Here is a 12433-nt window from a genome sequence, read left to right as displayed (position 1 = left end):
TACAACTACCTACCTACGATCTACATACATGGTTTAAGCTTTACTCAACACCATATAAGAAGCCAAGCTTACCTCCTGCTAGAGAAAACACAACCTCTCCCGACCACTGCAGAACGACCACGTAAGTGTTTATGTGTGTGTGTACGTGTGTATGTGTGTGTACATGTGTGTTTACGTGTGTGTGTGAAACAACATTTTAAGGTAAACTTTCCAAATGTCGACAAAACAAAATACGCTAGACAAGGTGGGATCTTTAATTGCGCTTTTATGCGCTTTTATGGTTATAATAACCATCATATGGAAATAAACTTGGTCACGCGATGACATGTTGTGTGGTCCTCCTACTACGACTCGGGATAGCATGCAGTTTATTAGGCTACAGATTAAACAAATGATGATGAACTTCACAGGGTGGTGAATGTGCAAGGTTATGAGTTTGATGCTCCTTTCCAATAAATATTGACGTTCTTATTCTGGTGACATGATGATCGATGCTTTGTTGCAATTTGATAAATACAAATAATTTCGCTCTTATCCATAATAATCTCATAATGTAGATACCTTAGCTGTAGATAACAGTTATGTAGATAACAGTCTATATAACACAACAGTCTATATAACGCAAAGGATTTGGACAAACCATCAGTAGAGTGTAAAATGCGATGGAAACCCAATTAAACTTGTATTTTTTATTCGGTACATGGGAATTTAATGGCATAATTTGTATTTTCACTACGTCATCATACAGCCTTTTATCCGCAAAAACTCAGTTTAATGGAAACATATCTCTGGTTGGAAAATGTGCATATTGTTTTAATGCAGATTTTTGAATATTCACATGAAAATCAGTCGCAAATTGGATGGAAACCTAGCTGGTGATATAATAGTGGACAGCCTCAGAGGCAGGGTGTACCCAAAGATTTTCATCTATGGTGTAGCGTAGATACATTTCCGCTCCAGTGGTGGTGGTGAGGGGGCAAATACTGGCAAAGTGGGCAGACTAGATAGGCCAGGTACGCCCAGCAAGCAGAATTCTTGACATAAAAAGTAAAGGTTCATAATAATGTCACTTTCAATGCCAATAGGGTTAGGACCACATATTCATACCCTAACCATAATGTGTTACCCTGGATACATTGATACGCTTTTACATGTATGAAATGTCTGCTTTTCCAGATCTTTATCATAAAGTGGGAGGTGAGGTCGTGTTGAAACCAGACAAGGCCACTGTGCCTGGCCCCATCACAAGCATCTTATGGAAGCATGGGAAGAAAAAGGTGGCAGAGTGGGACAAGTATTTTGGTCTGGAAATCTATGCTGCCTTCAAAGGCGACACAACCCTGGACCAGACTACTGGAGAGCTGAGAATCAGAGGCTTGACAAAAACAGACAGTGGAGTTTATTCTGTGGAGTTCAACGGCAAACTGCTTGACAAGACATATAAACTGTCTGTTATCAGTAAGTGTTTCTCTGTGTGTGTGTGTGTGTGTGTGTGTGTGTGTGTGTGTGTATATATACATGTGTGTATGTGTGTGTGTGGTCTTGTAGAAACAGCAGGTTATTCAGTGCCTCACAAACATTTCCCCAAATTATTCCTGTTTCTTTCCTCTATTTACAAAGGAAGTCCCCAAACCCACAATCACTTCGTCCTGTAACACCAACAAAACCACCTGCACTCTGACCTGTGAGGGCAACACCACTGATGCTGAACCCATCACCTACAACTGGAAAGTGGGAGAGGGGGAGTGGGAGGTCTTAGATAAACAGATTAATGTCTCTAAAAGAGACACTGGCAAACCAACCAATGGTTACAAGTACATCTGCAAGCTGAAGAATTATGTTAGTGGGGAAGGGGAAGTCAGCGAGACAGTTGGAGAGGTGTTTGGCTCAGGTGAGTGGACACTCATAAGTGTGCTACTGTCTTATGTATTGATATGTCAGTAACACTGCCAGTGTTGTAGGACATTTTGAATGCTGCACTATGTTGAAAACAATCAGTGAGGTTTATTATGTGGAGTTCAACAGCAAACAAACTGCTTTAGCGGACATATACATTATGTTATCAGTAAGTGTTTATGTGTGTGTGTACGTGTGTATGTGTGTGTACATGTGTGTTTACGTGTGTGTGAAACAACATTTTAAGGTAAACTTTCCAAATGTCGACAAAACAAAATACGCTAGACAAGGTGGGATCTTTAATTGCGCTTTTATGCGCTTTTATGGTTATAATAACCATCATATGGAAATAAACTTGGTCACGCGATGACATGTTGTGTGGTCCTCCTACGACTCGGGATAGCATGCAGTTTATTAGGCTACAGATTAAACAAATGATGATGAACTTCACAGGGTGGTGAATGTGCAAGGTTATGAGTTTGATGCTCCTTTCCAATAAATATTGACGTTCTTATTCTGGTGACATGATGATCGATGCTTTGTTGCAATTTGATAAATACAAATAATTTCGCTCTTATCCATAATAATCTCATAATGTAGATACCTTAGCTGTAGATAACAGTTATGTAGATAACAGTCTATATAACACAACAGTCTATATAACGCAAAGGATTTGGACAAACCATCAGTAGAGTGTAAAATGCGATGGAAACCCAATTAAACTTGTATTTTTTATTCGGTACATGGGAATTTAATGGCATAATTTGTATTTTCACTACGTCATCATACAGCCTTTTATCCGCAAAAACTCAGTTTAATGGAAACATATCTCTGGTGGGAAAATGTGCATATTGTTTTATGCAGATTTTTGAATATTCACATGAAAATCAGTCGCAAATAGGATGGAAACCTAGCTGGTGATATAATAGTGGACAGCCTCAGAGGCAGGGTGTACACAAAGATTTTCATCTATGGTGTAGCGTAGATACATTTCCGCTCCAGTGGTGGTGGTGAGGGGGCAAATACTGGCAAAGTGGGCAGACTAGATAGGCCAGGTACGCCCAGCAAGCAGAATTCTTGACATAAAAAGTAAAGGTTCATAATAATGTCACTTTCAATGCCAATAAGGTTAGGACCACATATTCATACCCTAACCATAATGTGTTACCCTGGATACATTGATACTCTTTTACATGTATGAAATGTCTGCTTTTCCAGATGATCTTTATCATAAAGTGGGAGGTGAGGTCGTGTTGAAACCAGACAAGTCTACAGTGCCTGGCCCCATCACAAGCATCCTATGGAAGCATGGGAAGAACAAGGTGGCAGAGTGGGACAAGGATTTTGGTATGGAAATCTATGCTGCCTTCAAAAAGCGCACAACCCTGGACCAGACTACTGGAGAGCTGAGAATCAGTGGATTGACGAAAACAGACAGTGGAGTTTATTCTGTGGAGTTCAACAGCGAACTGCTTGACAAGACATATAAACTGTCTGTTATCAGTAAGTGTTTCTCTCTGTGTGTGTGTGTGTGTGTGTGTGTGTGTGTGTGTGTGTGTGTGTGTGTGTGTGTGTGTGTGTGTGTGTGTGTGTGTGTGTGTTATATATACATGTGTGTATGTGTGTGTGTGGTCTTGTAGAAACAGCAGGTTATTCAGTGCCTCACAAACATTTCCCCAAATTATTCCTGTTTCTTTCCTCTATTTACAGAGGAAGTCCCCAAACCCACAATCACTTCTTCCTGTAACTCCAACAAATCCTCCTGCACTCTGACCTGTGAAGGCGACACCACTGATGCTGAACCCATCACCTACAATTGGAAAGTGGGAGAGGGGGCGTGGGAGGTCTTAGACAAACAGATTAATGTCTCTAAAAGCGACACTGGCAAACCAACCAATGGTTACAAGTACATCTGCAAGCTGAAGAATTCTGTTAGTGGGGAAGGGGAAGTCAGCGAGACAGTTGGAGAGGTGTTTGGCTCAGGTGAGTGGACACTCATAAGTGTGCTACTGTCTTATGTATTGATATGTCAGTAACACTGCCAGTGTTGTAGGACATTTTGAATGCTGCACTATGTTGAAAACAATCAGTGAGGTTTATTATGTGGAGTTCAACAGCAAACAAACTGCTTTAGCGGACATATACATTATGTTATCAGTAAGTGTTTATGTGTGTGTGTACGTGTGTATGTGTGTGTACATGTGTGTTTACGTGTGTGTGTGAAACAACATTTTTCGGTAAACTTTCCAAATGTCGACAAAACATGTGTGTTTACGTGTGTGTGTGTGAAACAACATTTTTCGGTAAACTTTCCAAATGTCGACAAAACAAAATACGCTAGACAAGGTGGGATCTTTAATTGCGCTTTTATGCGCTTTTATGGTTATAATAACCATCATATCGAAATAAACTTGGTCACGCGATGACATGTTGTGTGGTCCTCCTACTACGACTCGGGATAGCATGCAGTTTATTAGGCTACAGATTAAACAAATGATGATGAACTTCACAGGGTGGTGAATGTGCAAGGTTATGAGTTTGATGCTCCTTTCCAATAAATATTGACGTTCTTATTCTGGTGACATGATGATCGATGCTTTGTTGCAATTTGATAAATACAAATAATTTCGCTCTTATCCATAATAATCTCATAATGTAGATACCTTAGCTGTAGATAACAGTTATGTAGATAACAGTCTATATAACACAACAGTCTATATAACGCAAAAGATTTGGACAAACCATCAGTAGAGTGTAAAATGCGATGGAAATCCAATTAAACTTGTATTTTTTATTCGGTACATGGGAATTTAATGGCATAATTTGTATTTACACTGCGTCATCATACAGCCTTTTATCCGCAAAAACTCTGTTTAATGGAAACATATCTCTGGTGGGAAAATGTGCATATTGTTTTATGCAGATTTTTGAACATTCACATGAAAATCAGTCGCAAATTGGATGGAAACCTAGTTGGTGATATAATAGTGGACAGCCTCAGAGGCAGGGTGTAGACAAAGATTTTCATCTATGGTGTAGCGTAGATACATTTCCACTCCAGTGGTGGTGGTGAGGAGGGAAATACTATCAAAGTGGGCAGACTAGATAGGCCAGGTACGCCCAGCAAGCAGAATTCTTGACATAAAAAGTAAAGGTTCATAATAATGTCACTTTCAATGCCAATAAGGTTAGGACCACATATTCATACCCTAACCATAATGTGTTACCCTGGATACATTGATACGCTTTTACATGTATGAAATGTCTGCTTTTCCAGATCTTTATCATAAAGTGGGAGGTGAAGTCGTGTTGAAACCAGACAAGGCCACTGTGCCTGGCCCCATCCCAAGCATCTTATGGAAGCATGGGAAGAAAAAGGTGGCAGAGTGGGACAATGATTTTGGTCTGGACATCTATGCTGCCTTCAAAGGCCGCACAACCCTGAACCTGACTACTGGAGAGCTGAGAATCAGTGGCTTGACGAAAACAGACAGTGGAGTTTATTCTGTGGAGTTCAACGGCAAACTGCTTGACAAGACATATAAACTGTCTGTTATCAGTAAGTGTTTCTCTCTCTCTGTGTGTGTGTGTGTGTGTGTGTGTGTGTGTGTATATACATGTGTGTATGTGTGTGTGTGGTCTTGTAGAAACAGCAGGTTATTCAGTGCCTCACAAACATTTCCCCAAATTATTCCTGTTTCTTTCCTCTATTTACAGAGGAAGTCCCCAAACCCACAATCACTTCATCCTGTAACACCAACAAAACCACCTGCACTCTGACCTGTGAAGGCGACACCATTGATGCTGAACCCGTCACCTACAGCTGGAAAGTGGGAGAGGGGGAGTGGGAGGTCTTAGACAAACAGATTAATGTCTCTAAAAGCGACACTGGCAAACCAACCAATGGTTACAAGTACATCTGCAAGCTGAAGAATTCTGTTAGTGGGGAAGGGGAAGTCAGCGAGACAGTTGGAGAGGTGTTTGGCTCAGGTGAGTGGACACTCATAAGTGTGCTACTGTCTTATGTATTGATATGTCAGTAACACTGCCAGTGTTGTAGGACATTTTGAATGCTGCACTATGTTGAATACCTGATCAATTTCTTTCAATACAAAAATGTATATATATTCTTTTTCAGAGCCTTCCACAGTTGGTGGTGTTGTTGGTGGTGTTGTCCGTGGTTTACTTGTCGCAGGGCTTGCTATCACCATAATAGGTAAGAACAGCACCTCTATAGTAACAGAGCACTGCACATGTACATATTTCTGAAGCACAGATTGACATAACAGCAGCAACAACAGTGAGCTATACCCCCTGAAGGGGATACCTGTTCTACCTGTATTTACAGTAGTGTTCAGGCTACTGCTACAGACAAGACAGGGGGTTAGATGCACCACCTGCCGTAGGGCACAGTCTTCATAATGTGTCACAGTGAGGCACCAATTTGGACCTCGCACAGTATGGATTAGCCTAATCTGAATTAATTAATTAATCAGCAAAAAGGATGGTAATTACTTTGTGGTAACCTAAAAATATGTTTAGTGTTCAATGGATATTGCATAGATGTGAAATCGCTGGCTAGATTATTTTACCTTTGTCATAGGCTACATCCATCCTGTTTTTGTTTTTTTATCGAGTGGCTCAACAGGCAAGTTTTACTTTAACTTTTATAGCAAGCTCATGTCTGCTACGTAGGCTGAAGACATAGCCACAGTCAACATACTACACAACTGTTTGTTACAAACAAACTAGAACAATTATTTCAAAGAAAAGGCTCACAGTGCCTCATGAAAGCACTGAAAGCCATTAATTACCAATGGAAGAGTAGTGAAGTGTGCGGGGGACAGTTGGTAGCATGGGCGAGGGTCCTGAACAGGGCGGGAACAAAGTTGGGGAAAACTGAACTTTATGCAAATGCTTCCTGCCATCGCTGCATGCTTGAAGTACATCACATCGCAAGTCAATAAAACATAATGTTAGGAAACTGCTAGTAATAAGCCATGTGTAGAATTTCAATTGTTTACTCTTTGCTTCCTTCTCAAAAACCCATTGGAGGAAAATGTCATAGGGGAGGGACCTATGACTTTCTCATCCAATGGGTTTTGAGAAGTAGGAGAGAGGATGCAAGGAGTATGCCATTGAGATTCTCCCCTAGTCGCACAAGTATGCTATGTTTTCGATACCATATCGACCATCCACTATAACTGTACTATGTGACTGTGCATAAGGCCTATCTGCAGGTCCATACAAGGATGGTTCATTTTGGCTGTGTGTGTGTGTGGGTGCCTTTACCATACGAAATATGGAGTTTCCAGGGTTGGTAGGTTACATGTAATCAGTTATTTGTTTTCAGGGTCAGCATTTGAACTCGGCCTTGTAAGCTTTGTTGTAATCTGATAGCCAGGGAATTGGGAGGTGGGGGAGTCCTCCTTTTTGGTGACCATTGGAAACCAAAAGCTATTTTATTGCAATTAAAATATAGGTTGTGATAGCTGTAGCCTAATTGGTACCTTCATTCATTCGGCCCAGTAGGCTAGTTCAATTTTGGTTTCATGTATTGTTATAAAAATAAACACAACTGAACAACTTCCCCAAAATACAAGTCCTTTTTTTTTTATATAAAGCTTGGCTACTTATGGTTTTTAGTCCTCTGCAGTCGTTTGTGTGCTCTCCTCCTGTGTCATTGAAGACACTATAATGACTTCCCACCAACATTGTCTCGTGCTCTTCCCATTTCTACAAAGACGTTGGTGGAAAGTCATTATAGATCTACACTGTATGCACCATTCCACAAGGATGGCTATAGCCTAGGGGTCAAGGGTGGCTATAGCCTAGGGGTCAAGGGTGGCTATAGCCTAGGGGTCAAGGATGGCTATAGCCTAGGGGTCAAGGGTGGCTATAGCCTAGGGGTCAAGGGTGGCTATAGCCTAGGGGTCAAGGGTGGCTATAGCCCAGGGGATCGGCATCCTTTTTCATCTGGAGTGCCAATTTCTAAAGTTCAGCGTGCCAGTTATGATTTTCATATATGCATTGTAGGCTACCTAACCGTGCCCAGAAAATGTCTAACTGCCCAAAGACTGAATAATTCTATAGCTGTCTACTAAACAGAGGCACTGTCCATTTTGAACCACGCCACGGAGCTCCACTATTCCTACCTGTACCGAGGCACTGTCCATTCAGTGGTGCTGAATTACGGACACAGCCTTACACGCTGACTAGACCGGGCACGCGCGTGCATCCGCGTGCGCCATCGCGCACATGTTGATTTTGTACACACCAGATGCAATCAGGACACGCAGTTTGAAGTGTCAAAACGAACTCTGAACCAACTATATTCATTTGGGGACAGGTCTCCACAGAGGAACTTTGGAGCTCTGTCAGTGTGACCAGCGGGTTCTTGGTCACCTCCCTGAACAAGACCCTTCTCCCCCGATTGCTCAGTTTGGCCGGGCAGCTAGCTCTAGGAAGAGTATTGGTGGTTCCAAACTTCTTCCATTTAAGAATGATGGAGGCCACTGTGTTCTTGGGGAACTTCAATGCAGCAGACATTTTTTAGTACCCTTCCCCAGATCTGTGCCTCGACACAATCCTGTCTCTGACCTCTACGGACAATTCCTTCAACCTCATGGCTTGGTTTTTGCTCTGACATGCACTGCCAACTTTGGGACCTTATATAGACAGGTGTGTGCCTTTCCAAATCATGTCCAATCAATTGAATTTACCACAGGTGGACTCCAATCAAATTGTAGAAACATCTCAAGGATAATCAATGGAAACAGGATGCACCTGAGCTGAATTTAGAGTCTCATAGCAAAGGGTCTGAATACTTATGTAAATAAGGTATTTCTGTTTTCTTTTTTTTAAATACATTTGCAAACATTTCTAAAACCTGTTTTCGCTTTGTCATTATGGGGTATTGTGTGTAGATTGATGAGGATATATATTTTTTCATCCATTTTACAATAAGGCTGTAACGTACAGTTGAAGTCGGAAGTTTACATACACTTAGGTTGGAGTCATTAAAACTTGTTTTTCAACCACTCCACAAATGTCTTCTTAACAAACTATAGTTTTCGCAAGTCGGTTAGGAAATCTACTTTGTGCATGACACAATTGTTTACAGACAGATTATTTCACTTCTAATTCACTGTATCAAAATTCCAGTGGGTCAGAAGTTTACATACACTAAGTTGACTGTGCCTTTAAACAGCTTGGAAAATTCCAGAGAAATGATGTCATGGCTTTAGAAGCTTCTCATAGGCTAATTGACATAATTTGAGTCAATTGGAGGTGTACCTGTGGATGTATTTCAAGGCCTACCTTCAAACTCAGTGCCTCTTTGCTTGACATCATGGGAAAATCAAAAGAAATAAGGCAAGACTTCAGCATTTTTTTTGTAGACCTCCACAAATCTGGTTCATCCTTGGGAGCAATTCCCAAACGCCTAAAGGTACCACGTTCATCTGTACAAACAATAGTACGCAAGTATAAACACCATGGGACCACGCAGCCGTCATACTGCTCAGGAAGGAGAAGCGTTCTGCCTCCTAGAGATGAACGTACTTTGGTGCGAAAAGTGCAAATCAATCCCAGAACAACAGCAAAGGACCTTGTGAAGATCCTGGAGGAAACAGGTACAAAAGTATCTATATCCACAGTAAAACAAGTCCTATATCGACATAACCTGAAAGGCCGCTCAGCAAGGAAGAAGCCACTGCTCCAAAACCGCCATAAAAAAGCCAGACTACGGTTTGCAACTGCACATGGGGACAAAGATCGTTCTTTTTGTAGAAATGTCCTCTGGTCTGATGAAACAAAAATAACTGTTTGGCCATAATGACCATTGTTACGTTTGGAGGAAAAACGGGGAGGCTTGCAAGCTGAAGAACACCATCCCAAGCGTGAAGCACGGGGGTGGCAGCATCATGCTGTGGGGGTGCTTTGCTGCAGGAGGTACTGGTGCACTTCACAAAATAGATGGCATCATGAGGAAATAAAATTATGTGGATATATTGAAGTGACATCTCAAGACATCAGTCAGGAAGTTAAAGCTTGGTCGCAAATGGGTCTTCCAAATGGACAACGACCCCAAGCATACTTCCAAAGTTGTGTCAAAATGGCGCAAGGACAACAAAGTCAAGGTATTGGAGTGGCCATCACAAAGCCCTAACCTCAATCCTATAGAATATTTGTGGGCAGAAGTGAAAAAGTGTGTGCAAGCAAGGAGGCCTGACTCAGTTAAACCAGCTCTGTCAGGAGGAATGGCCAAAATTCACTCAATTTATTGTGGGAAGCTTGTGGAAGGCTACCCAAAATGTTTGACCCAAGTTAAACAATTTAAAGGCAATGCTACCAAATACTAATTGAGTGTATGTAAACTTCTGACCCACTGGGAATGTGATGAAATAAATAAAAGCTGAAATAAATCATTCTCTCTACTATTATTCTGACATTTCACATTCTTAAAATAAAGTGGTGATCCTAACTGACCTAAAACGGAATTTTTACTAGGATTAAATGTCAGTAATTGTGAAAAACTGAGTTTAATTTTTTTTGCTAAGGTGTATGTAAACTTCCGACTGTAACAGAATGTGGAAGGGGTCTGAATACTTACCGAAGGCACAGTATGTGTAAATGTATTTTGCAATGCGAGCAGTGTGGTCAGCATGTTAGCGCCCTTTAAAAAGGCATGTGTATATTTTGTGATTTTTGTCATTCTTTGAGTTTGTTTGTCTTCATTTGTCATTGTCGATTGGAGGCCTAAATAAGTCCCTTGATGTATGCCTTTTATTTTGATGCATGTGTAGGATTTATCTAGCATAGTTTGCATTCGTCATCAGCTGTTTTATGCACCGGTTACTTTCACATTGATGTTGGCATTTGAAGTCGGCCTTGTGCAGGTACTGTAAGCGTGCTCTCTGAAATTATGTCTTCTTGTTGCAGCTTAAGCATGTAAATGTGGGTGAAGACATACTCATTAGCTGATAGAATGGTTAATGCACAGACTTGTACTTTAAGAGGGGTTATTACTAACTCTGTTAAACCTAACACATAAGCTACAGAACCATGGATCAACCTGGAAAATAAAATATGTATTTTTTTACCCCTCAGGAATGTTGGTGTGGAAGAAAAAGAAAGGTAGGATGATTCTCTGTCTCTTCCTGTGTCAAAGGCGTCAGTGAAATGCGGTGGGCGAAGTCAAACGCAGGACACAGAGCTGATCCGAAAACTTACTTTACTTGAAAGTAAACTGAGAATACACAATCTCCACACAGGGAGGAAATAACCTGCACACTAACGACTGCCGATCACGAATACAATCACACACAACACACAGTGGAAGACAGAGGGTTAACTAGGGAAGACAATACAACATAATGGGAAACAGGTGTACACAATCAAGACAAAACAAGTCGAACACAGAAACATAGATCGGTAGCAGCTAGTACTCCGGTGACGACGTACGCCGAAGCCTGCCCGAGTAAGGAGGAGGGGCAGCCTCGGCTGAATCCGTAACATCCTGTCTCAATTCTTCATACTCACTGATTCACAAAACAATTAGAACATTTGGATTCCAGTAAAAACCAAGAACCATTTGAATGAAAATGTTAATAATGTCTTACATTTGTGTCTCTTTTTCATCTCAGAAAATCCAGATGACACCATGAGGGAAAGTTTGAGCAAGGTTTTTTGTGGAATTTGTGGTAAGTGTTACCCTAACTTGACTCTGGTCCCTATTCAACCTGCTAACAGGGTCCCCAAAGTAATACAAACACAACATCATTCATTCCTTCCATTATTCCTTTCATATTTTCAACCTTCCATGTGCTGCACACATGCTTCCACACAGAACAGGACAGGAGTGTTGTTTTTGTCCCAACCCAGAAATCCAGAAACCTCTTTTAATCGAATTAGGGCCCCTACTTAGTAACAGGTATCTCCTATCGTGTGCGCTTGAATGCGTGCCTACGTGTGTTTGTGTGAGATAAAGCGAGAGTGCGAGTGCACAGAAGTAATCCCACAACCCACAATATTTCCACGTTTTCTCAACATAATCTTATGCAAACTTAAAGGGCAAATACATCTTAAATTCAATGAACATCTTCTACTCTATTTGCTGTAAAAAATGTTGATGGATGGTGTAACTTTACAGGGGATGCCGGCAACAATCAGAATTCTGTTGCCCTGGATACTGTTTATAGCAATGTAGGGTAAGTTCAGGTCGCCAACCTTGGATCTTCAGGGGTTCTGTCTGGGGTCGGCATGGATACTGTAGGCACTGTAGGGGAGAAGTCTCCTAGAGATTACTCCATGAATCAGAATAATAACAATCAGCCCACTAACACAGGTAATAACACTAACATACCTTTTACATTGTACTTCTATGGGGCCATTTTGACAATACAGATATGTGGAGATGTAGCCAGAAATGTGTTTCTCATATTATTTGTGGTGGCATTTATTTGAAGAACAAGTTTTTGTTACATCTACATACAGTATGAGAAGGTGATTACTAGCGTGAGTTTAAAGTTAGCAG

At 41.1% G+C, this 12433-nt stretch overlaps 1 protein-coding gene and 1 long non-coding RNA gene across 2 annotated transcripts in view; both read left to right on the top strand.

Moving 5' to 3' along the window:
* LOC311125829 (uncharacterized protein) overlaps positions 1-5974 on the top strand; it is a 30264-nt gene extending 24290 nt beyond the window's left edge. Inside the window, exons 4-9 of the mRNA XM_084199858.1 lie at positions 1177-1472; positions 1549-1891; positions 3115-3399; positions 3607-3879; positions 5174-5455; positions 5614-5974. Of these exons, the coding sequence (XP_084055984.1) occupies positions 1177-1472; positions 1549-1891; positions 3115-3399; positions 3607-3879; positions 5174-5455; positions 5614-5939 (1805 nt within the window). The 3' untranslated portion in view covers positions 5940-5974. The remainder of the gene's footprint in view (positions 1-1176; positions 1473-1548; positions 1892-3114; positions 3400-3606; positions 3880-5173; positions 5456-5613) is intronic.
* Positions 5975-6030: 56 nt separating this feature from the next.
* On the top strand, positions 6031-11604 carry LOC311125827. The gene is made up of 3 exons (XR_014612916.1): positions 6031-6112; positions 11008-11034; positions 11544-11604. It is a non-coding gene; the product is annotated as an uncharacterized lncRNA (long non-coding RNA).
* Positions 11605-12433: the final 829 nt, after the last annotated feature.

The sequence above is a fragment of the Coregonus lavaretus genome (genome assembly GCF_964263955.1).
Source record: "Coregonus lavaretus genome assembly, contig: HAP1_SCAFFOLD_533, whole genome shotgun sequence".
Classification (NCBI taxonomy): domain Eukaryota; kingdom Metazoa; phylum Chordata; class Actinopteri; order Salmoniformes; family Salmonidae; genus Coregonus; species Coregonus lavaretus.
Note: the sequence above shows the minus strand (reverse complement) of the source record. Positions and strands in the feature narration are given on the sequence as shown.